Source organism: Sciurus carolinensis, chromosome 11 (genome assembly GCF_902686445.1).
Source record: "Sciurus carolinensis chromosome 11, mSciCar1.2, whole genome shotgun sequence".
In the NCBI taxonomy this organism is placed as follows: Eukaryota; Metazoa; Chordata; class Mammalia; order Rodentia; family Sciuridae; genus Sciurus; species Sciurus carolinensis.
In genome coordinates, this window is record NC_062223.1 from 90,748,089 (window position 1) to 90,772,326 (window position 24,238).

The 24,238-nt window shown below is 36.1% G+C and overlaps 2 protein-coding genes across 4 annotated transcripts in view; one reads left to right on the forward strand and one right to left on the reverse strand.

Annotated features, from left to right (window-relative positions):
- Nucleotides 1–1,338, forward strand: part of Tyr (tyrosinase) — a 98,616-nt gene extending 97,278 nt beyond the window's left edge. The window contains exon 5 of the mRNA XM_047518684.1: nt 1,112–1,338. Within this exon, the coding sequence (XP_047374640.1) occupies nt 1,112–1,338 (227 nt within the window). The remainder of the gene's footprint in view (nt 1–1,111) is intronic.
- Nucleotides 1,339–21,323: 19,985 nt separating this feature from the next.
- Nucleotides 21,324–24,238, reverse strand: part of Nox4 (NADPH oxidase 4) — a 205,105-nt gene continuing 202,190 nt past the window's right edge. For all 3 annotated transcript variants that reach the window (XM_047517045.1, XM_047517047.1, XM_047517048.1), the window contains one exon: nt 21,324–23,716. In XM_047517045.1, the coding sequence (XP_047373001.1) occupies nt 23,596–23,716 (121 nt within the window). In that variant the 3' untranslated portion in view covers nt 21,324–23,595. The remainder of the gene's footprint in view (nt 23,717–24,238) is intronic.

Sequence of the window (24,238 nt, forward strand, 5' to 3'; positions counted from 1 at the left end):
AATACTTTATGTATAGCTCTTCTCTTCTCAATCCCCACCTACCATCAGGGAACATTCCTTCACCATCTCATCTGCATCCAACATAGTCATGCAGTAAATTTTTTATTCTTTCATATGTGTTTCAGGCACCATACCAGATATCAGGATTATACCAATAGTTAAAGCATAATATTGGTCCTCATGGAGTTAATTCAATAGAGAAAATAGACATGTAAATAGTAATTGGAATATACTGTAGTAGGTACGATAATAGAGGAAATGCTAATCCCATTACATTTTAGATACTTAAGACTGTTGAACTCAATATACAAATGCTTTAAGAAACTCATTGCAGTTGAGGAGCTCAGAATTGACTTCATGAAACAATTCAAGAACACTCTAAGGGATCCCAATGAGTACATTACTTCTGAAGTATGTGTGTGTGTTAGATTATTAAACTACATAATTTTAGATGTAGGAAGCTTTTTTGAGCAATAGTAACCAGGGTTCTTGTCCTTCCCCTGTGACCTTTTAGTATGTAGTTTGAAGCAATATAAAAACAACCAGACTTTTTGAGGATTTTTCTTACTCAGAGTCATTGAAAAATACATTTGGTTAAAATCTGTTGTTTTAAGATTTAACACTGTGATCTCTATGTATACAAAGAAATGTCCTGGACTTCTTGGAGTGTTCTGAGATTACTGAGCATTTACCAGCTTTATCATCAATGTTTGTAAAATAATTTAAAATTACTAATTACAATGGATTATTAAATGGTTAATGATATAGCAGTGTTTCATTGATAATAAGAATTCTTGTAGGATCAGCAGAAAGCTGAAAAAATAATAACTGAGTACACAGTAGGTACCAGGTGCTGAGTAATTTGCAGATGTTACCTATAAACTTTAAGGGAATTTCCTTTTCCTTTTTTGCTGGTAAAGAAATTGAGATTTAAGAGTATTAGGTAGGGCTTTTCTAAGTGCTTAAAGCTAATTAGTAGCAGAGCTGACACTCAAACCCAGGCATCTGACTCCAAAGTATTATCTGTGGATAATGATGATGATGATGACGACGATGATGATGATGATGATGATGATGATAGCAAATACATTAAGATGTGTTTCTATTTCAGGTCCAGGCTTTTTTCAAAACTACATTGCGCCCTATTTGGAACAAGCCAGGCAGATCTGGCCGTGGCTCCTGGGGGCAGCTCTGGTAGGGGCTGTCCTTGCTGCCATGCTGGCAGGGCTCATCTGCCTTCTGGGTCGTCACAAGAGAAAGCAGCTTCCTGAGGAAAAGCAGCCACTTCTCATGGAAAAGGAGGATTACCACAGCCTGTTGTATCAGAGTCACTTATAAAAGGTTTAGGCAGCAGAGTGGGACCCACAGGTCTGACCTCACTCTAACTCAGGGCAGCACAGGTTCCCTAGGGTATAGAAAGCCCTGGCATTTGTCTGTGAAGGGGGACACAAGGCGTGTCCCTCACACCCAGGTAGATTACAACTGTGCTTGTCTTGCTGTTTTCATTCAACCCTTTTTATAGTTTTCCCCTTTCTGTATCTCCAAGGGAAAAAAAAAAAATTTGGCAACAAGTAACTGTTCCTTGTATCTGAATAAAACTACTTGTATAAAAAAAAACACACACACAAATTTGACTTTTGCCTCCTGATTATTTAAAGATGTACTTCTTTTTGTCTTCCTTCTTTGAATTTAATAAAATTGCAACAAATCTACACTAACTGACTCCTTTGAACTTGAGAAATACATTTTTATTTCCTGCAGGAAGCATAGTATTTCCCTGTACTTTACATTCCTGCTCCAAAATATGTGTAGACTTCAAACAGAAAACAACCTTCAGCTCTTTCCTGTCACAGCCTGACCATACTTTGGAAGGTCACTAAGAACAAAGACCCAGCCATTAGAACAAATCTGGCTAAGTGCCTGTCCCTATTAAAAGTCTTGCCAGTGATAATAATAAGCATATTAACAGCTATTTTATCTTCTAAAAATAATTTTATTTCATTAGAGAAAGTTGAAAATGCTACAAAACATTTGAAGATTCAGAATAGTTAACTGACTATTGCCTGGCTGCACTTCTAGCAAAAAAAAACTCATTTCCATTTTTTTTGGCTATTAACATTTTAAATTAGGATGTCTAGAAAATCCCAGGACTTGAGTGTTGGTTCTGGTTGACTTTCTAAACATATCTCAATTAATATTACATTTGTATTATAGTTACATGAACCTTAAAAGAATAGAATCAGTGGGTGGCAGTAATAGGGGACCCATTTTTGACTCATTAAAAGAAAAACTATCCGATACTCATGGTTTTCCAAAGCCAAAATGAACATCCTTGAAAAAAATGATAAGTAGCTGCCACTGGAAATCTTCAGGTAGAATTTGGAAAATTAATCCAACTTGGAGTTTATGGAGAAAAATTAAGTAAGTCTAGAGTTATTTAAATTGGCTCAGGGATATTAAAAGCCTTTTCCCTACTGAAAAACAAGGTCAAACTGCTCTATCAAAAGTCCCTGCTACTCTGCCACAGCATTTCAGGGTGTCACCAGAGCCTTCCCCACTCTCCCTAACAAACCATGTCCTTTTCCCTGTCATGGTGTCCTTATTCTCTTTAGTGCTTTTGGTCCACTTTTGTGCTTGTCTGTCCAGAATTTTCAAATGTGTACTTCAGCATGACTACTTGTCTTACATGTCCAGACTTGTCTCTCATCATCTCTTTATGACATCCCTTGATGTCATATTTTAAAGAGAATTGCCTAATCCAGGCTCCCAGAAACCTTACTAGGTTTGGCACCTGAACCTCTACATCTCTGAAAGAGTCTCAACTTAATGGCTTTGTTGGGAATTGTCACCCACAGTGTCAGTATCTATAATTCATACAAGGTCTGAAGCATAGCATTTTTATATTTTATGAATACATTTGAAAATGAAGTGACTGGAACATCAGAACTGTTGGAAATATCTTTCATTACTCCAAGTTTAAATTACAATATCTATCATCGTAGTACACATATTGGTGAAGTGATTTTGGCTATTTTAAAATCTGAAATAAATAGAAATTTACAATTATTTCAGAAGTTATCTCATTGATGATCATAAAATACTAATTATTATAGAACTCATTAATAGAACAACAGTCATCCTCTAACTCCTGTTTGTTGTTGTATTCTGTTATCTAGTGGAGAAAAATCAGCACCCTCCTTGACACAGTGGGGTCTGTGGCAGGAGAGGTCTAATGCTAGGGACTGTATGTATCATTAGCTCAGTGCAGAGAGATGATTTGAAATATAGCTGTAGAAATGGCATCTTAAGACTGGAGTTCTTTTAGTTGAGAATTAGAACTATTACATCAAAGACAAAATAGAAATGTGGAAAGAAATGTGTATGATGATTTCTGAAGAAGGATTAGTGACTAAGGATACTTTCAGTCACAGCATTCATGTGTGTGGGTAAGTCTGGCTGAGTGGAGGCCAAGGTTATTCAGACACTGCAAAACAGCTTTGTGTGAGTTTCTTATCTAAGTTTAATTTAAAGGCAAACTTTTAGTCCAGGATGACATTTTAAAATTCATTTCTGCAAAGCATTTTAAATAAAATTTTACACAAAAAAATTTCATTGTTACTGACATGAATCTATATAAGCCAAGTTTTTTTCTTTATCACAAGGCAATTCCGTCCATTGTCACTGCACCTCAATGTAGAATATTGTTTTGTATCTCTAGAGATTCAAGGTATCTATTTGTGAAACACCAACCTCTATGATAGAATCACCACCACTTTGATTCCATAGTTTTTTCAATAAGGTATCAAAATTACCTAGTTGATATTTCAAGGTATCTGACAGTTTCATTAAATTCTAATCAACATTATAGTCTATGGTTTTGGTTTTTTTAGTGTGGCTTTTATAAATTGCTTCATTTTCTGCACTGATACATCTTTATGGCTACATTATAAGTCACATTTTGTTACAGAGAGAGAAATAAGCAGCTGCCATTCTTTTTTCCCTCTTCCTGGGGTTTTGTTTAAAAAGCATATTTTTAGTATCCAACCTTTCTGACAAGTCAGATATATAATTCTCCATTGGAAAAATAAATGTGATGGGTACAAATCATTTCAACCAGTGTCTCCAACAGGCTGACAACTGGCATTAATGGTGGAAGTTCTTAAATACCCTTTTGCTTGTTTGTATGAGCTTTCATTTATGGAAACAGCTTTGTCACCATAAAAAAGGGCCTCACTGGGACCACCAATTGTGAGCCTGTGCTATTTTGGAGGGCATGTCAGTAGAACAAAGTTCCACTCCCACTCTGATTAGACTCCTTCTGAATGGGGTTGAAATGCAAATATAAAAAGGAGTATTTTTTATAAGCTTTGTATTGCTTATTTTCAAAAGCAGGTGCCAGTTTGCACAATGTAGTGAAAATAAAAATTGGCTGTGGAAACCACTGAGACCCTAAGGGTTTTCAAAGTGTTCAGTTATTAAAACTATCAGGAACAATCTAAGTATTTTTCTTTTTTAAAAAATCCTTATTTAAGCTCTAAATTGTTCATATTTATCTTATAATTTTATGAATTCTTAGTAGCAATATAAGAAGTTATTCTTATGACTTCATGTTCATCTATCAGTTATTATATGTATCATAATCATGACCATAAGTCACATGCTTATGATTTCTAAATTCTTAAATAAAAATAAATAACAAAGGTGTTACAATTTGGTAAGTAGTTATGTTCTAAGAAGTGTGTCAAACACTTCATATAGAAAGTACTGTGCCCACATTTACAAATCCATTTGTTATTTTATGTACTTTTTCTGGGATTTGAGTTCAGTTCTTCTGAGATGATTATGAATTATAAATTTAATTACTGAATTTTATTCAATTATATAGAAATATTATAACCCACCAATTCCTTCCTTCTAAATACTCAGCGTTTCTCTGGTGGTTGTTATGTTTAGTGCTATAATTAATACCTTAATGAATATAGCACCTGGTTTCTCTCAGTTTCCAGGAATAAGTTGCCAAAATATAAGGAAATGCTGTAGTTACTTTGAAAGGGTTGAACAAATCTAAAAATAAAAGAAAAGAACTCACAAAGAATGAAGGAATAAATGAAAAGGGGAAAAACATATGAGAAAGAAGGAGACCTGTAATTCTCTTTGAGAAGAACTGTAGACCATAAGTGCCATCTGCATTAGTTTCCCTCATAAACTCATCTTCTTAAAAACATAATGTTTGTTTAATGACCCCCCTTTTTTTTTCACTAAAATTTGAAGAAAATTCAGACCAAAAGCATTAGATAAGGAGTTATATGCATGTGATACATGGTTTCAGAAAAAAATTTTGCATTACTCTAAATAGCCTCATACCTATTTAATGAAATAATACATGTAATAAATATAGCATAACCCTTTAAGATGCATACATATTTGGAACATAGAAAGATTAATCATGCAGTAAAAGACTCTATAAACAAAAGTCAGTCAGTTAGCCACCTTTGCATGTGACACTAGACTTGAAACTAATGCATGTTCTAGGCAAACTGATCCCTAGCAGAAAAAATTCTCTTTAAGTAGGATAATGATAGTTTCTCATTTAATTGCTCAGTTATTCAAGAAACTGGTATATTTAAGGCATATACTTTGTGTTGGCACTGCTCAGGTGATACAAAATTTGGTAAAATTTCTCCTTCTCAGTGGAGGCAGGTTATTCTGTCAGAGACAAATCCTTAAAGAATCTGTTGCAATACCAAAAATACTATCATGAAGGAAGGGATATTCCAAGTCCTATAGTAGTGATGCAACTATTCCTATCAGGAGAGATGTAAAAGATTTCAAAAAAGAAGCTGCTGACTGAACAAAACTCACACAAGTTCATCGGGTAGATGAGGTGATAAATGGTCTGGATAAAATGTTGACATGAACAAAAGCAAGTGTTAATGGACTATGACCAATGGGCTGTCTGTCAGGTCAGCTACCACCTGTTTTTGTAAATAAGAACTTTTCAGAATATGTATTCATTACATTTCATGTAGTGTATGACTGTTTGCATGCTGTGATGGTAGATGCAGTAGAGACCATATGGTTCTTAAGCCTACAGTATTTATTCTCTGATCCCTGATTGAAAAAACTTGCTGATCCTGGTCTAAACCAAATCAGAAAAATTCAGATTAGCTGAAAGGAGAAGTCAATGTAAGGGTAAAATCGATATGAGAGTTTCACCTTAACAATTCCAAGAATAGTACATTTGAGTTCTTGACATTTGACCATTTTGCCTATTTAAAGATATAAAGAGCTTTGGTGTAGGTAAATATAGAGAGATAAATATAGATAGTTACATATCGTATGTACACAAACATGGATTAGGAATTATTGATAAGTTTACAATATTGAATTATGTGCATAAGATGTGTGGCATTACAGATAGACCATCCTTAATTTTTCTGCCAGCAAATCTGCAAACTTCCTACATTTTTCTTTTTCTCTTATCTTTATCCCTACTATGTCATTAGGCATCCTTCTTGCTATCAAGGACCCATCTCTTTGTAAGCTTGGGGATTCCAACCCTTCTAACATCAAGGCATTTTACTTCATTAGTTTTCCTCATTCTTTCCTGGGTCTTCAACTCTTCCCACTCAGGATACTTAATACTTCCTTATTTACATACTCAACTTAAAAAGATAATCACTCTCCATGAATACCACACTTGCACTTAGCTTTGCCCTATTTTTTATTAGTAGCCAATCTTCCTGTAAAAGTAGCCATTTACATTTGTGAGCCATATTTCTTTGCTCCCTACTTAACACACACAGTGTATTTTCTGTCCTACCTTCCCACTGGAATGCTTCTTACCCAGGTCACCAATGGAGTCCATGTTGATAAATCAGATGACACTTTTGGTAGCGATTTTACTTGATGCTTGGGCACCATTGTACACTTCTGATTTCTCTTTTCTTAATAAGTCAATCTGGGAGATAAAACATTTATACTTTTCCAACTTTTTTGGTTCTGTCTGCTCAGCATTCCTTGCAGGTTCAACTCTTCTACTCCTAGATATTAAAGACTAAAGAATTGGCATAGATGTGAAACATTTGATAGGGAGTGTTTATAGAACTTGTGTCTCCAAGGGAGTAAGGAAACAGAGTGTGGAAATAAGAGAGAATAGAAAGGCAATGCAGTAGAGGCTTTAACAACACTACAGGCTCAGCAGCTGGGATGGATAAGAATGTGCACACATAAGCACACACAAACATTTACACACACAGGAATTATCACATGGAGTCATCTTATACAATTATGAGAGGTTGACTAAACAAGTCTGAAGCCTGTAGGGCAATAAATTAGAAAGTAAGTTCATAGACTGAGGCTAGGACACTGAGGATATGAACTTGTTCACAGGTGGGGGTTTCCTTACCCAGGGGAGGTCAAGAACCTCTTTAAAATGCTTCACTACTCATTAAATTAGGTTTACCCAGAAAATTCTTTTGATTAACCTAAAATAACTGATTGGGAACTATAATCATATATGGAGAAGATACGTGTATTTTTCTTCCTTTCTGTCCTCTAGTTCTGTAAGAGAATATTCTTTATCATCCATACAGGAACACAACAGAAAGGTAATTTGGGGACTATACTTCAATATAGCCAAGTTAAAATAGTAAAAGCCACCACACAGGAGGACAAACCCTCCTTCATGACATCTGAGTCTTCTTTGGCTGCACATTTGTCCATTTTCCATCAAATGGGCAAGGTACAGTGTTGTTATCCTGTGCTTCCTAATGGTGTCCATGGTCCCAGTTCCATAACTGGGACCTACCATTAGTCCTACCATTAGTCCTGATTCAGATCACATATCTGAGACTCCACAATTCTGGTACCATGTTACCAGCAATTCTTTGTCTCTTTGGTAAGTGGGTTTTCAAAGTCTAACCATGAGACATAATCAGTAAGTGGTTTCCAGCCTCGTTCACTATATCCATTCTGTCCTGCTCTTGGATTGCTCCTTCACATGAGGAGTTAACATTTCCCTTTCACCTCATGTCTGCTATCATTTTCTCACATTTTCAGGAGTGACCCTAGTAACAGATTAGCCATAGTCTTCTGGGATTTTTTTGAGGCTGTTAAATTCTGTATAATAGGAGATGCTCCCATATTGACAAACTCTCCTTTATAGAACATTATGGTTCTATCTTTATCAGCAATCTCAGAACTTACAGTCATGTGTATATATTCTTCCAGATCTTTCTTTGTGTACATTAGTTAAGTCCTTCAGTCATTCAGTTTATATGCTTCATAGGATCCTTTTTTTCATTAAACTAATAATTTCTCCAGGGAGTGTATGTTGTCACCTGATCCTAACTATTGGTCTGAAGCCTATGAAAAGTTTAGGGTAAGTTCTGAGTGGCATGAGTATTGTTTTACAAAGGATATTTGGCATTGTTTTTAAGCAAGGGGGAAGACTGATCTTTAGTGGCTGTGAGTAAGCCATCTCTGCTGACCCTGAAGACTAAGAAGAAGCTGTCAGTTTAAATTATCCAAATTCATCAACACTAATGTCCCATCTTCATTTAATACCCCATGTATTTCCAACCAGAGTCCTAAGTTTCAGTTGTTGGGCTGGATAATGTTAAAAGTTAAACTTCATAGGAACTCAGTTGCCCCATTTAATTAGAATTATATTCTTGACTGATGACAGATTTTTTTTTTTTTTTTTTTTTGGTCTTCTTGTTGTAGGAGACAAGATTCTCTTTAAATTTTCTGTTAGGTTTCTTTGGCTTTCAAATTTCAGCTTAAATTGTAGGCTTGTTTTTTTTAAAATAATTTATATTAAAGTAAGTACCCAGTTGTTGACTTTGTTTTTTAAGTGTACAAATAGCACACAATAAGAGCCACTTCCCTTGAATTTCTCAAACCTCTGAGTTATGAAAAAGTCACTGGTGCATTCCATTCTTTTAGAAGTCCATCCTGGAAGACCATTCCAGTTAATACTGGTGAAATTTGTTTTCATTTTAAAATAATTTCCCACTTCAGCATGCTAGGAGCTATCTACACTTCAACTACAACTGGTGATGAAGTCTTCATTGAAAATTAAATAGTAGATTTTTTCGCATGAACATCTTTTCAGAGACGGCTTCCCATGCTTCCTAAGACTACTGGCTCTAGCTGTCTTCACTTCTGGGTTCCCCAGAAATCTTAGCTGATCCTAAATCTATCTGAAGCTGTGATGTTCTTTCAAAATTGTCCCACATGAAGGCCAAGGTCTTCCGAATTTGTTTTCTCACCTTGTCTAATTATTGTATGTGAGCTGCCTCCTGTGAAGATACATAAACTTAGGCAAGGGACTGCCTTCTCTAGTATAATTCCTGGGGATGAACCCTGCTTTAAATAAACAGCAGCCAACACTGACATCTGGGAGATTAAGTACTTTGATTCTGAAGGAGCAATCTGTACTCTGCAGCACTACTGCACAAAGACACTTCCATTCTACTTCCTTTGTAAATCTCTGGAATTGTTGTGATATACAGTTTATATATCTAGTCCAAGCATCTTTTCACCACCTTTGACTAATTTATTCCAATACTTATCATTTACTTAAATACCCTACAGGAATTAAAACTTCTAAAAGTTAATTCTTAGAACCTCTCTAAAGATCAGTTCCTCCTCCAGCCACTCCTCTGATACATTATGTTTTGTCTATCGCCTTTCATATGCAATCTTTCAGTGGTCCTTTACTTTCACTCTCAATAGACAGTAAGTTTGGTATGGCTCCACTTCATTCTCACCTGTGTTAATGTCACCATAATCTATTTGAATTCTAGTCTAAGCCATTATCATCTGTTGTTGAAAGTACTGCAATAACCTCTTCACTGAATTCTAGCGTCTCCTCCTTCCTTCTTCTAATCCACATAGCTATAGAGGCAACAAAAGCACACTTAAGACACTTGAGAAGCTTAACATTTCTCTCCAGTAAATTACACATCCTCAACAAAGGACTCCCTAATTTAGCCCCTGCCTGACTCTCTGGTACTTTCTCATGCCCTTCTGCACCTCACACTGAATTTCTTTCAACCTGTTAAAGGTATGATTCTTCCTTCCATCTGATGATCCCTCCCTGACTTCCACCTTTGCCTCCAATTCAGTTATAGTTTAGATCTCCCCTTAAATGTCACTTTCTCAAAACAACCTTCCTGATCTAACTGAGCTATTTCCCTCATAATCTCTTTTCATGTACTTTACTTTTCCTTTAGAGTATTTACTACAACTTATCATTCTTATCTATTTTCCTATGTACAGTTGAATGCATTCTCTCCTACAAAACTATAATCTCCCTTAAGACAAGGTCTGTGTCAATTTTGAGACATTATGTGCTTAAAGCCTGGCACCTAGGAAGAATATGGTAAGTATTAAATACAAGAATGAAAACAAAACTCAACAACAACAAAATAGCTTTAAGCAAATAGAGAAAAATGAAAATGGAATAAACACACTTTACCCTTTGAAGACAATATGACCCCACCCCACCTCTTCTTGTCAAGGACATCCAAAAAAGTAAGGGTCATTAAAAATTCTGGGAAAGACACAAGTTACATTTAACAAGGTGATATTCCTAGTAAAGGAATAATTTATAAAAATAGCCTACTTCAGAATCATTCTTTATAGAAGTCAATAGATGGCTCCTATGTTAGAAAAAGAATACCCAGGATCTGTGGGGCTACACAAGTGACTAGATAGAAGACGTTTAGATTCCAGGAAGAAATATAAGATACTTATATTCTCAGACTATGAAAATATGCACATCCCCTCAAACATTTTTACCCAATTGTCTTTTTTGTCCTTCCCTCACTGGCCACTGATCATGAGTAATTTTATGACATTAATGCTATTAAAGCATGCACTCATGACCTGCATGTGATACAAAGCAAGTAATGCACATAGGGAATGCAAGCACACAACTGCTCATCCTGTTTTCTAAATGCATTTGAACTTGACTTATTGAAATGCCCATTTCAGAATGTATGACAGCTTTGGGAAAAACAAGGGGCAAGACACCATCTCAGGAAAGCAGATTCTTTGAAAATAAATTACTTGAAAGACAGCAGTGTGGTAGGAATTGATTGTGAAATGTTCAGTATCATTTGATGAAATAACCTAGTTAAACCCTACCAAGAAGATATCACTACTAAAATCTCAAATTTTGTGAGTTCAGTGGCTCATGCCTGTAATCCCAGATTTAGAAGGCTGAAACAGGAGGATCACAAGTTCTAGGCCAGTCACAGCAACTTAGAAATCCTGTAAATAACTTAGTCAGACTTTGTTTCAAAATTTAAAAAATAATAAAAAGGGTTGGGTATATAGATCAGTGATGAAGCACCCCTGGGTTCAATCCCTACTACTCCAAAACAAAACAAAACTCTAAGTTGGAACACAACTGCTTTTGGTTTGAATCATAAATGACATATTGACTAAAAAAAGTACAATAATTTAATGCAAGGAACATATATTTTGAAACATAGATAAAATAATATCTTTTCACCCTCCTCATCAAGAATCACTCCAATTTTGTATGTTCTACTAGGCTTATCTTTGGACCTAAGGGTGAGGACAATCATGTATACAAAGCATTTTTACTCATCTAATATACCACCAAAGCATATATTCTCCTGAAATTCACACCTAACACAGAAAAACAAAATAAAATGGTTCTTAGAGAAAATAATGGCCTATACATTAATGATGGGGAAATCAATTTTCACATAACATCAGAACTCAAGTCTCCAGGACAAAGCTTATGAAAATTGGTTTATACCCCACAGAAGTAAATGTCAGACAAATCCATGAGTTACTCTATTGTTATTCTTCATTTGTATAGTTCACAGCTTTTCAAAACAAGCAGATGGTAATGCATTGGAAAAAACAGATACCTCTAAGCAGGAATTATTACATGGGTGTAAATATGCATAGCATATCCAATGTTTAGTAAAACTGAAATCCTCAGTGACTGAATATAAAAACTCATTTGGATCTCATAATAAACATATTACATTTTATTTTCTCTGAATAACAATTTTTTAATTTAAAAAATTTTTTTCTAATTAGTTATACATGACAATAGAATACATTTATGTCTTTTGGTAAATTATACATAAATTGAATATAATTTCTCATAATTTTGATATTTTAAAATTGTATAAATATGTAGTTTCAATTTTAGTGGGCACAATTATGAGATTTTAGAATAATACTAAAATGCAAACAAAAAATAAAACCAAAATCCTAAACTCAGCATATTAAATTTAGTGATCAGATTTCTGTAATTCTCACTTAGATATCCTACTGAAAGGAAAATTATGAAAGTATTGATAAGCTTAGAAATTAGACCATTCTCAAAGTGTTTCAAAGGAGCATTTCTTAAATATCACTTATTTACTATATTCACTGGTTTATTATATAAATTACTCGTTTATTATATTTGGACTTTCACTGGATAAAAACAATACTATGCTGTTCTCAAAATCCTAAGGAAAATTCTTTAATATTATTATCCAAAGTACACAATTAATTTATGATAGGAGAATGTTTTGGTATATTTGTTAAAACTTTATTTGCTTAGTTCTTAAGCACTATGTCCTTTCCCAAAGCAATACAGATTTTCTACAAATGTACTATGACTTCATAACAATAATATACATATATAAAAACACATGTATCTTTTCAAATCTTTGTAAGTATTGAATTTGATTTAGCACTTCCCTTCCAGCCCTGCATAACCTCACATTTCATTTGACTAGACAAGCATCAAACATCACACTGCACTGCAGAACACCTCACATTTTGATGTGTGGACTGCATTTGCTCCAATTGCAAACCTGCCCAGTGGAACACCGTGTAACAGTTGGAAAGTATTCTACGAGCTATTGTAAAATTCCATTTTCACTCAAGCAATTGTTCTTATAATACACCATAAAGATGCACACATGCAATTTGAATAATATAAGGTTTGATGAAAACACATGATGTGACATATCTTTGGTAAGAGGAAGAAAGCAATAAATTTACTTTATTCCCAACTAGAAAAGAATAGTTATGATGCAGTTTTTTCTTTCTTTTATAGAATTCTTTCTAATTCTAAGACATAGGTGTTAATTTAGCAAGATGTCTTGCAAACACCTACTTTTTTCTCAATCAAATCTTAAATAAGCAGGTAACTCATATGACTCTCCAGAAATTCCAAATTCAATTTTCATAAATCAATGCAACCATCTCCAGCAACAGTGTACCTGACTAAAATTAGTTAAGAGGAATTCAGAAAGCATATACTGTGCTAGAACTTAAAAGCACACAGAAACCACCCTGGATGAGGGAATTCAAGCAAGAGATTATATTAAGTGGATGGGCAGAGTGTTTTCCTTCAGGGTGAGAGAGAGGAAATGAGAGAAAGAGAGAGAGAACACGCACATGCAAGAGAGAGAGTGAAAACCAGGAGGAGAGAGCATGAAAGTGAGGAGGAGAGAGAGAAAATGGTGGGGGAGCTATTCTTAAGTAGTGGAATTTTGTGGTCTAATAACAATGGACCAATGGCTGGTGAGGAAGTTCTTGGACTAATGATCTGGGTTGTAACCTGGTGTGGGGGAGGGAGAATAATGGCAGCAGTAAAACAGCAGATCTGATGCCAACATTCCTCCCTTTTTGTTTTTATAGATACTGAGAGTGGGGCAATGATCTTTCTTCTGTAGCTTCTTCCTGCTGGTTAGGGGCAAAGAGTCTCATTCCTGTAAAAAAAAGAGGATTAGGGAGGACTTTAGTGGGAGCAGAGTTTCTAGAGCCAGAGGTGTCAACAGTGAATCGCAGGTCTTGGCTTTGGGTGTCAGGGGCTGGTAGTCTTGAAGGAGAAGTAGTTGTTTGGTCAATTGGTTGGTGAACTTGTGTGTCTGCCAGCTCCGGAACTTGTGTACCTGATCTTGTAGGAACTTCTGAGGGCAGTTTAGCAGGCATAGTCTTGTTTAACAAGATCTGTAGATGTTAAAAAGACCAAAAATTTCTGACTCTGATAGTTTCTTTTGATGGTTATCAGGCACTCCTTCCTAAGAATCTCCTTAGTAGCCTCTTACTTATTCTTGGGGCCAACAGAAGTGTATATCTTAAGTTACGTTTAACTATTATTTCTTCTTTTAAATGCCCAGGAATGGCTATGTTTTGATTTTAACTGTTGTGCTAGGCATTCAAGATCAAGCTGGTCAAATTGACCTTGTTCTTAATCTGTTGTTAAGGGTCAGCTGAGTTCCCACAGGGGTTACTTGTGGAGAACTTGAGAGCAGCTTCTTAGCTCCTTTAGTGCCATTTGCTAGGAAGGGTCTCCTTGATGAGGTGACTTCCTTTGGCAGCATCAGGGATGTCTCCCTTTTTCAATGACCCGCCTCTTTGCAGCAGATGCACTGGTTGGCTTTTCATTCTCCAGTGGTCTCATTAATCTCCCTGATCAGGAGACCATGTGGCACAGAGTTGCAAAGCTCCTTAGAGAAGCTCTCCCATTCCCTGGGTTCAGGCTGACTCACAGGGCAAGAACCAAATATTGGTTTTCTTGGCCCCTGTATTTTAATCTAAGTTTGATCTTAAACACCCAGCAAACCAGTCTCACCAGTCATAAAATAAGAGTACTGGGCTTTAACTTTAATGTTTATGACTTTACAGTTATTTTGACACAAAGAGGGACAAGACTGAAGAGAGGAGAAGAGGGAATCTCTATTGGTTTGCTGCCGTGTTGACAGAAGTTGTATAAGTCCCATTCTCCGGTCAAGAGGAGTCATTATCTAACTTATCAGACTGTGTTGCAGTAGAAAATGAGCCTGTGAGTTTTGAGATCTGAAGTCAAATGGAGAGGCCAAATGTTTCTGAGGAGAGGGTCCAGGGATTGGGGGTTATAGAGAATTTTAGATTAGGCAGAGTCCATGGCTAAGAATTCTCAGGAGCCTGGAGAAGGGAAACAGGAGAGGAAGGGGTATCCCCACAACCTCTCTGATTTCCCACATAGGAGCAGACCTTCAGTGAGGGTTGTTACTGTCCCTAACAGGTCTGAGGCCAAAGCTGAGGGAGACCCTGACTCAGCACTAGGGTTTTCCTAGAGAGAGAGAGGGGGAGGGGGAGAGAGAGAGAGAGAGAGAGAGAGAGAGAGAGAGAGAGAGTTAGTTCAGGGCCACCATAGAAGAGCTCTGAGGACTCACCGCCAGGAGAGGGAAGACTGTCCAGAGTCTAATTCTGTGGTGGGCGAGGAGGTCGGCAATGGCAAGAGGCAGAAACACACCATGGTGGATCAGGGAGGAGGGGGCATGGTCTGGCTCGGATCCCCATGAGGGGAGAGCCAACAGGCAATGACCGTGGATCCCATCTTAGGTTTCATCACAGAAAGACTTTCCTACCCAGAAACATTTTCCTCTCTTTTCTACTAAATATATTTCCATACCTAGAACCTTTTATAACTTTGTTTTTAGTGATGACACAAAGCAATTTTTTAAGGAGTTAAACACATTTGAGTAATCCCATACATGTCAAATATACTGATTTTACTGTAAAAATCAAGATATCAGACAAGTGTATTGAATAGTATCTGCCATCTCTTTCCTGTGGAAGAAAAGTCATAGAAACAATTGATATTTGACATTTTATAGATAAACATTTTATTAATGTTACCACCTAGAGACTTGTGAGGTAAGTAGTTTCAAAGACATTTTACTGTCGTTTACCCAATTTAAATTGAACCTTTTAAATCACATAAATTAAAAATATCTGGATCCATTTTTTAAATTTTAATTTTATGAGCATTATATTTGGATGCACATATATAGATAGACAACATGATATCAGACAACAGGATATACACAAAACACAAAAGCAAAGGCCTTATAGCTTTTATCTCCATTGTAATGTAACAGGTGTTACAAAATAACTCTAGTTATTAAAATAACAGGTGTTCAAAAATAACTCTAGTGTTGAATAAAAATAGAACTGATCAAAAAATCATTAACCTAGGTATGTGAGCTCAAAAAAATAGTATTTAAGTAAAACAAAACAAGAGTCCTAGAAGAAAAAATGATAATGGCCATTAATTATAGCATGATAGAGTGAGAGAGAGAAAGGGAGGGAGAAGAAGAGAGAGAGAGAAAGTTCGGGTTTGCAGGAAGAGCAAAGATAATGTAGGGAAATCTCTTTCCATTTCACTGAGCACTCTCGGAAATTAAAAAGATCCCTAAACATGTTGGGATCTAAAGTGCAGTTTGGTTTGAGGTCCTGGGTGAGGTGGAGGGACTCTTAAATTAACTAAGAGGCAACTCAGGGGGGGGGGTACGGGTGGGGACTGAGAGCCAACTGCCCATTGTGAGAGAGGAATTGGTGACTACAGAGGTGAAGCATCCCTCGGCCCCCAGGAAATCACCCGAGCAAAGGACGAGTTATCCAGGGAGTCGTCACTACCACTAGGTAAGCGGCGAGGCTAAGCCTGTAGGGGTACCTGGGTGCCTGGTGCTGGGGCTTTTGTAGAGAAGAAATGTCGTAAAGAGAACCCAGGACCGAAGTAGGTCTCACAAGAGGCAGTCCTCTCGGGAAAGAGTCCCCCTCAGTCTGGAGTTTTCCCACCTCTCAGGGAAGAGTCCCCTGCAGCCTGGAGCTCCCCACGGCAGTCAGTATAGGGATTCAGCTGTAGTTGTAGGAACCTGGGCTGGGGTTTCCCCCGTCCTGCAGAGAGTCTCAGGGGGTGCCTGATGCTCAACGGTCACTCCCCAGGTAACCAAAAGCCTGGGAAGAAGCCACTTACCAAATGAGGCTGGTCGGTACCTGGATGTGGAGGAGAGCATCCAGGTGAATGGAAGGTGAGACCAGCGTCTGGGGTCTGGGGTGATTAGATGGGATTCTACCTGCCTCATTGTGGCAGAAGAATACATCTGAGTCCTGGCACCAATGAAAGCAGCCAGAAACCACCCCGGATGTGGGAACTCACGCAAGAGATTTTATTAAATGGACAGGTAGAGTGTCCTCCCTGCAGGGTGAGAGAAAATGAGAGAGAGAGAGAGAGAGAGAGAGAGAGAGAGAGAGAGAGAGAGCAAGAGAGAGTGAAAGCCAGGAGGAGAGAGCATGAAAATGAGGAAGAGAGAGAGAGAAAATGGTGAGGGAGCTATTCTTAAGTAGTGGAATTTCGCAGGTTAATAACAATGGACCAATGGCTGGTGAGGAAGTTCTGGGGCTAACGATCTGGGTTGTAAAGTGGTGTGGGGGAGGGAGAATAATGGCAGCAGCAAAATAGCAGATCTGATGTCAACAGACCTAACAGGTTACTTTGTGTATGGGGAATCTCAGAAGAACAGAGAGGTAGTGGTGTGGATTTGTTTATGGTTACTTCTCAAATTGCCCAGAAAGCAAAATCAAGTACTAGAACTTCCAGTTACAATGGAAAACCCTCTGTTTATATTTTCTTAGAATAGTGCTTTATTTTTATTCTTATCAAAAAACCTATTCAGGAAGATTTGCCCAGGAAATCTCTCTCTTCCCTAGCCTTTTTGTTCCTTCCCCCACATTCTTTCCTACAACATCCCTATAAATTAGACATAATTCCTCTTTTTAAGTAAGTGGTCTAATATATTTCAGGGATGAAGGCTCTAAGTCCTCTGAATTTTAACCCCAAATCGTATTCACTCCACAACCTTTGGGGGTGATGAAATAAATGCTAACACTGGTCAGTCTCAGGGTAGAATAGTCTCAGTCTATTAGTCACATCTTCTAAAATTATGTCTGCCATTCTTACCTTTCATTTTAAAACAAAGTCTAACAAAAAGAGAAGAAAATAAAGGTAATTTCCTATTGATGCTGTTTGTGAAGCAGATAATCACCATCTTTAAATAAAGGTTAATACCCTGGAGAACACCCAGATCTGACCTTAAAGATGCAAGACTGACTCAAGAGCTGGTACTTTCTTAAACCACAGTCCTTGGGAATCTGTAGAAGGTGTGGTGCAGCAATTCTAATAGCACTGTAGAGTACCACACAGGTCCCATTCTGACATACATGCAGTAATTTGTGTTCCTTTCCGTCTCCACTGAGAAGGAAAAAAAAAAGATTTAAGTATTGTCTCCTTAGCTAATGTGTAGGCCACAGTATACATATGTCCAGGTAAATGAAGTCCCCATTTCATGCATTATGTAGATTTCTCGCTCCTAAAATGAATTATATAATCATAACAAATTGATAACAAGGTTCAAAAGAATGTGCTGACAGAGGTGAACAGATACACTGTTATGATACAACAGAGAGACTGTGTTTCTCAGTGTCTGCGTTTATTAAGGATGTTTTCATTCCCTGGGTGGAAGGATAAGAACTATGAAATATCACCATGCAATGAATATCGTGGTGTGTGTAACTGAAGCAGTGCGTGGCACCCTCCTCTTTTTTATTGCCACATATATGAGCATATTTATGTAGTGCTGATTTTCATCAGAAATGTTGGGGTGTTCTCTAGGTCAAAGAGCAGCTCACAAAACTCTGCTTTTAAAAGAAGTGAGATAGAATTTTGACAAAAGACACATTTCTTTAAAATTGTAGTGTCAATAAAATTGTGAGAAACTCCCTAAAAACAAATCAGACACTGAATTCTTTAAAAATTTTCCCAAACCAAATTAATAGCCAGTTTTACCATACAATCTGAGCATCTTGTGAGATACAAAAAGAAAAATTACATCCTGATATATTAAATAATTTTTATTTCCCCGATTTTTCTTTCTACTTTTGCTTCTGTGAGAATGTTTCTGTCCTCACCAAGCAATTCTTAAATATGTAGAGTTAGATGCTGCATTTACAATATTGATATTTGTTCTAAAGCAACATTATTTAATTTCTGCTTATTTCAAAAGATTCACATGACCTTTTGTCTCTTCTAATGGACTCTTCTTTGCTAGGTATTGGAAATCTTCTGAATCTTTTCTTTGGAAAACTTAGTCTAGCTAACTTTTGCAACTCTGTCCTTTAAAAACAATGCAGAATGGAATAAAGAAGTTGGGTCAACAGAGTCAGTACTTAGACAGAGGGAAACAGTGGATTCTCATTGTTCTTTGGTGACTGAAATAAATGCCAAATTCATTATGCTTGATTCCACTTCTTTCCTGTTTACTGGTTTACAAAAGGCTGGCTTTTTCCTCCTGGACAAGAAACAAGTTATGCTTATGTAAATAGAGAACAACAGTCACTTGTTTTAATATTAGTATTTCCCTAGGTAGTTAAAAAGCTGGTAAAGTTGTCACTTTCATTTATGAACCTTAATTTAAAACTATAGTATTAGCATTTCCTAGAAATTTTACTACCATGTATCCCTTTAATGCAAAGTTCTAGAGAATCTAATATCTTTAGCATAATTACCAGTTTTGAAAACTGGTATTTGAAAATATGTTCTAGTAGGCAAAACATATAAGGCTAACAAATTTAGAATCAAGATAAACTGGGAGGAATATGATTATCTGTATCTGCATCTGGAATTACTGCTTAGCACCTTATCTTTCACCCAAAACTAAGTAGGGACTTTACAGGGAGAGTCAAACTAACAGGACTAGATATTTTATTAGATGTATATTCTAGGGGGAGGTTAAAATGGCATTTTAGTAGCAGTAACTAGAAAAATTGAGCACCAGTCACAGTTCTGCTACAATCCCAATGATATATAAGACAAGTTATAATCTCTCTCTTTGGGCATCAGTTTCCTCAACTGCAAAATAAGGATGCAAATCAGTATTTTGTATTTCTGTTACACAATTGAATATGAAAAATATCCCAGCTAGCACAAATATAATAAACTCTCGCCACGCAACCCACGTGGGCAAGGGTAAGGGTTCCTATAGGAGGGATGGGCTGACTGCGAAATAAAAGGTATAAATTTATTTATCAGAAATAATTACAGAAGACAGAATTATCTTAAAAGCAGGGGCATGACCAATTGATCCGTCCATAAGGGTCTGGCTCTAACAAAGGAAGGAGTCCACGCTTGCTTTATTTATGGTAGTACAGATCAAAATGGGACTGGTAGGAGCTTCTTCCATGAAAAATAGGATGGGGAGTGGAGGTAGAGTCATTTGACTCTAATGGGTAACTCCCACATCCAGTCCTTGTATTTGAACTTTGGTAGTGAACCAGTGGAGGATAACCACATGACTCAGGTATTCCCCCCACCCCCAAACAATTTTTGTGAGTTCCTGTGGCCAGATCCTGCTGGCTAATAACCAAGCTTGGTTCTCAGACAAGCCATGAATGGTTCCCCACAATAAAATATTTATCATGAGTAAAGCAAAGATTTGTCCATTGACTTACTTAGAAAAATCACCGATTAGCTGGGTTTCATGCTTAAGGAGAAAAACAAACTTTTCCTGATAAGTTTCTCTCTTTAATATAATGAACATTCTTCAGCATCAGCATTATCTATTGATGACAATAGACCTCTTGTCTCTAGCATGACTTTCAATAATATTTTATAATTTAAATCCATTTCCTACTATATGTGCTCCAAGTAAAAACTGATTGGGGTGGGGATGGTTCAAAATAATATGGCTATATAGATTAAATCAATTCAGCCCATGCCTGGGCTAAATTGTTTTTCTTTTTTTTCAGGTACCTGTAACATGATAGTCACCCAACTGATATATTTAAGTCTCTAAATGAAGAACTATCAAGCATTTCATCTTCACCTGAAGTTACTGGTTGAAAGTAAAACAAGTCCCAAATATGTGTATACATGAATGTATGTGTAGAGATCTGTTGCTATTATTATTATTATTTATATGTAAAATTATAGAGTTCCCTTTACACATATGAGGGGATTCAGGAAATCTAAGAACTGAGAGAAATTACCATCAGTTTATATGTTTAGGAAAATAAAAAGAGAATTTATTTGCTCATAAATTTCTTAGTATGATCTTATACAAAATTGATAGTTTCTTCCAAAAGGACCAAAGGAAAAAAATGTATAGGTAGAAAGGCCTATAATGATAATCTTTTTCCCCAGAAATACTTAAGAATCTGTTCTTGCAACTAAAGATTGTTTTTGTAGTCCCCCAAATTATAAGCAATGTGTTATGTGGCACAATATTCATTTTGAATTAGGTTCTCAAAAAGATTAAGTATTACCAAGTTAGTCCAAATGAAGAAGTTTAACCCCAATGTGAGAAGTAATTTGTCCTAGTCATACCACTAGCCTGTGACATTCAGAGCCCCAGAACCCCAATTCCTAAGGCCACCATGCTAGTGTGCACTAAAATGCTAATTCCTGAGGAACAAATTGCTTCTGAAACTTGAAAAATTTGTGAAGAAATGGTATAGCTTTATTATTGCAAAGGTAAGGTGAGCTTATAGAAATTTCAAGGACACCATTTCAATTTTAATGTGTGATGCCATTAATATTAGTGACATAAGACTTGTACCACAACAATCCCCTATGGAAAGAGTTATTCAAAGCAAAACAAAGATATTGTATGTGCTTTAAATTAATTCTTATGTGCAGAAACAAAATTTAACTGTTTAACATTTAACGTTTAAACATCTACTGGAATTTAGAATATGCAAGGAGTTTTGTCTAGCACAGCAAACCTGATCTGAAATACCAAGTTTCTTTTGAAAAATTTTCATCTACTGAAATTAAACACTCTAAGGAAATCACAAAATTACATTATGATCAGTAAAGTCAGTATTGCACATCAACACAGATAAATTTTATGTTTAAAATTTTATGTTTAAATTTTAAATGTTTCCTTTTACTAATTCTTCTGTTACATCTTTTCATAAAAATTATTTTAATCCAGAAAGCATTGCTGAGATATACTGGTTATTAATTATACCTTCAGAGCTAAATTGTAGGAGCATTGCACATTTCCAATCACTTTCTGACTCACCTTCTTTCTGCAGAAGGGAGAAGGCAAAATTCCAGGGAAAGGAAGAACAGTATTGAATGGTTTAGCACGCTCGATTGCTATTCGTGAATCATAGCAAAAAAAAAAAAGAAAAAAGACAGTAGCATCTATCATATTGTATTATTTGCAAGATTTTAATAAAAACTAGCAAGTAAATTCCTGATTTCAGAAATGTGTTCTATTTGATGATAATTCATAGATGTCTACTGAACATTTAGATATCATTGAATTGTATGAATGCCTTAACTCTTAAGGCAGTAAAGTGAGTTTTTCTTCTAAGCCAGGGATACAATAGCCAGGAACTACAAACTGATGGACCCATACAACATAGTCCCAACAGTAATTTTAATCCTAATAATTTATCATGACATCACCCAGTGCAACAATACTATTCCTGATTCTAAACTTACATTTCAATAGTTAGTGAGGTACATCTGATTTTGTAGAAAGTAGAACAGTCATTCCTGTTTAGGAACGTGACTACACTTTAACTATGTCCATCATAAACTAATATGTGTATACACCTGTAATTCCAGCTACTCCAGAGACTGAGCCAGGAGGATCACAAGCTCAAGGCCAGCCTGGGTAATTTAGTGAGACCCTGTCTTGAAATAAAAATTAAAAAGGTCTAAGGATGTAGCTTAATGCCCCTGGGTTCAATCCTAGTACTGAGAATGGAAGTCAGGACCAGCAATGTGTGACAAAAGAGAAAAATCTCTTATTTCAGTGTCTGGTACCAGAAATAGTACTCTTTGATCTCAAAGTACAAATTAGACAAAGTACTTTAGGTTAAAACCTAAGACAAGCTATATCTGGGGGGGAAAAGTGAAAATAATAATAATAGAGGCTAAAACACTGAAAAAAAGAAAAAAGTTATTAGTATATATGTTCCTTTAAAATTATAGTAATGATATTTTCATTACTATGCAGTAGTAATAGATTAAGTAAACTGGAGATAAAAAGAATCTATTAAATCATTGTGTCTAATGATGCTAAAGGAGGGCAGATTTCACTAGACAGAGGACAAGGAAGAAAGAATAATATAAAAATAGATAACATATCAACATCTGCAGAAGGTTCAGTCAGCATGTCATGTACAAATACCACACAGAGGTTTTGGCGTCAGTGGTGAGGAAGATTGGATACTGACAGAAAGTACCCGTATCAGTAAGAATTGTGTGCTGCGTTTTTCAAACATCAAATTTGCCTGGAGTCTCTCCAAATTAAAGCTACTCTGTTGTATGCAATGTAGGAAATGTAATCTCAGTTTCAATGAATTTTTTATTTTTTTCAATCTTGCATTTGTTCAACCAAAAACAATTTAAAGAGGACCACAGCTATCAGCTTCAGAGTAAGCAAGTTCAGCTTCTCATCAGGGAGTTCCCAAATTTGCCATAAAGATTAACAGTGTGCATCTAATAGTGTTCTTATAATTTGAACATTGAAAAGTGAATCACCACATCAGATATTCCTCAGGGTCTCTTTGGTTTCCAGATTAAACATGTAATGTGACCTGTCATGTTGCCACATTCTCTGCATTTTCATTTTAAATAATCATAAATAAGAAAAGCTTGCTACTCTTTGGCATAACACAACTGTCTGATTCAGTTGAGTTTCCAAGTCTTAGAAATTGCACTCATTCCTTCTTTAGAGTCCTGGTTCACCTCAAAGGGTTTCAGCTGAAAGATTCTTTATTGTATTCAAATCTTGTTCCATAGGTGTTGTTCTGGTTACTTAATTTATGAAGAGTCTTGGAAATTGAATTGGGTCCACAACAGAAAACACCAACTGTTTTCCTTGGAAGAAAGAGAAATAAAGAAAAAATCAGGTGCAAAATCAGACCAAATAGGACAAGAAGTATGCTTTATAAGTATGGATTTAAGATATTAACAAAGTTAACTTCTTGCTATTTTACATGTGGAAAAGAATTTTCCAATAATTTCCCAGAAAAAATATTTTATTTACCTCATTCTTTTCATATTGGGATTCAGGAAAAATTTTTAAATGTAACTATGAGCACAAATTTTCTCTTGATCAAACAAGAATGAGTAGTGAGTTTGTTTGTTCATCAGCTGCCACTGGTTAAGGCCACAACCGTATTCAGAGAAACAATTGATAGATGTCAATTGCTAAAAGCATTTGATCATGCCAATTCTTCTTTCATTAGACACTTGATACATATTTATCTAAAGTTTCCACATGGATTTGCATAAGTAGTGATGAATAAGATAAAAGTGAGAAAAGGCATTACAAATTTGAAAGAATAATTTTAAGTGACTAATTCATATCCACATGGAAAAAAACACATTAATTTGAAC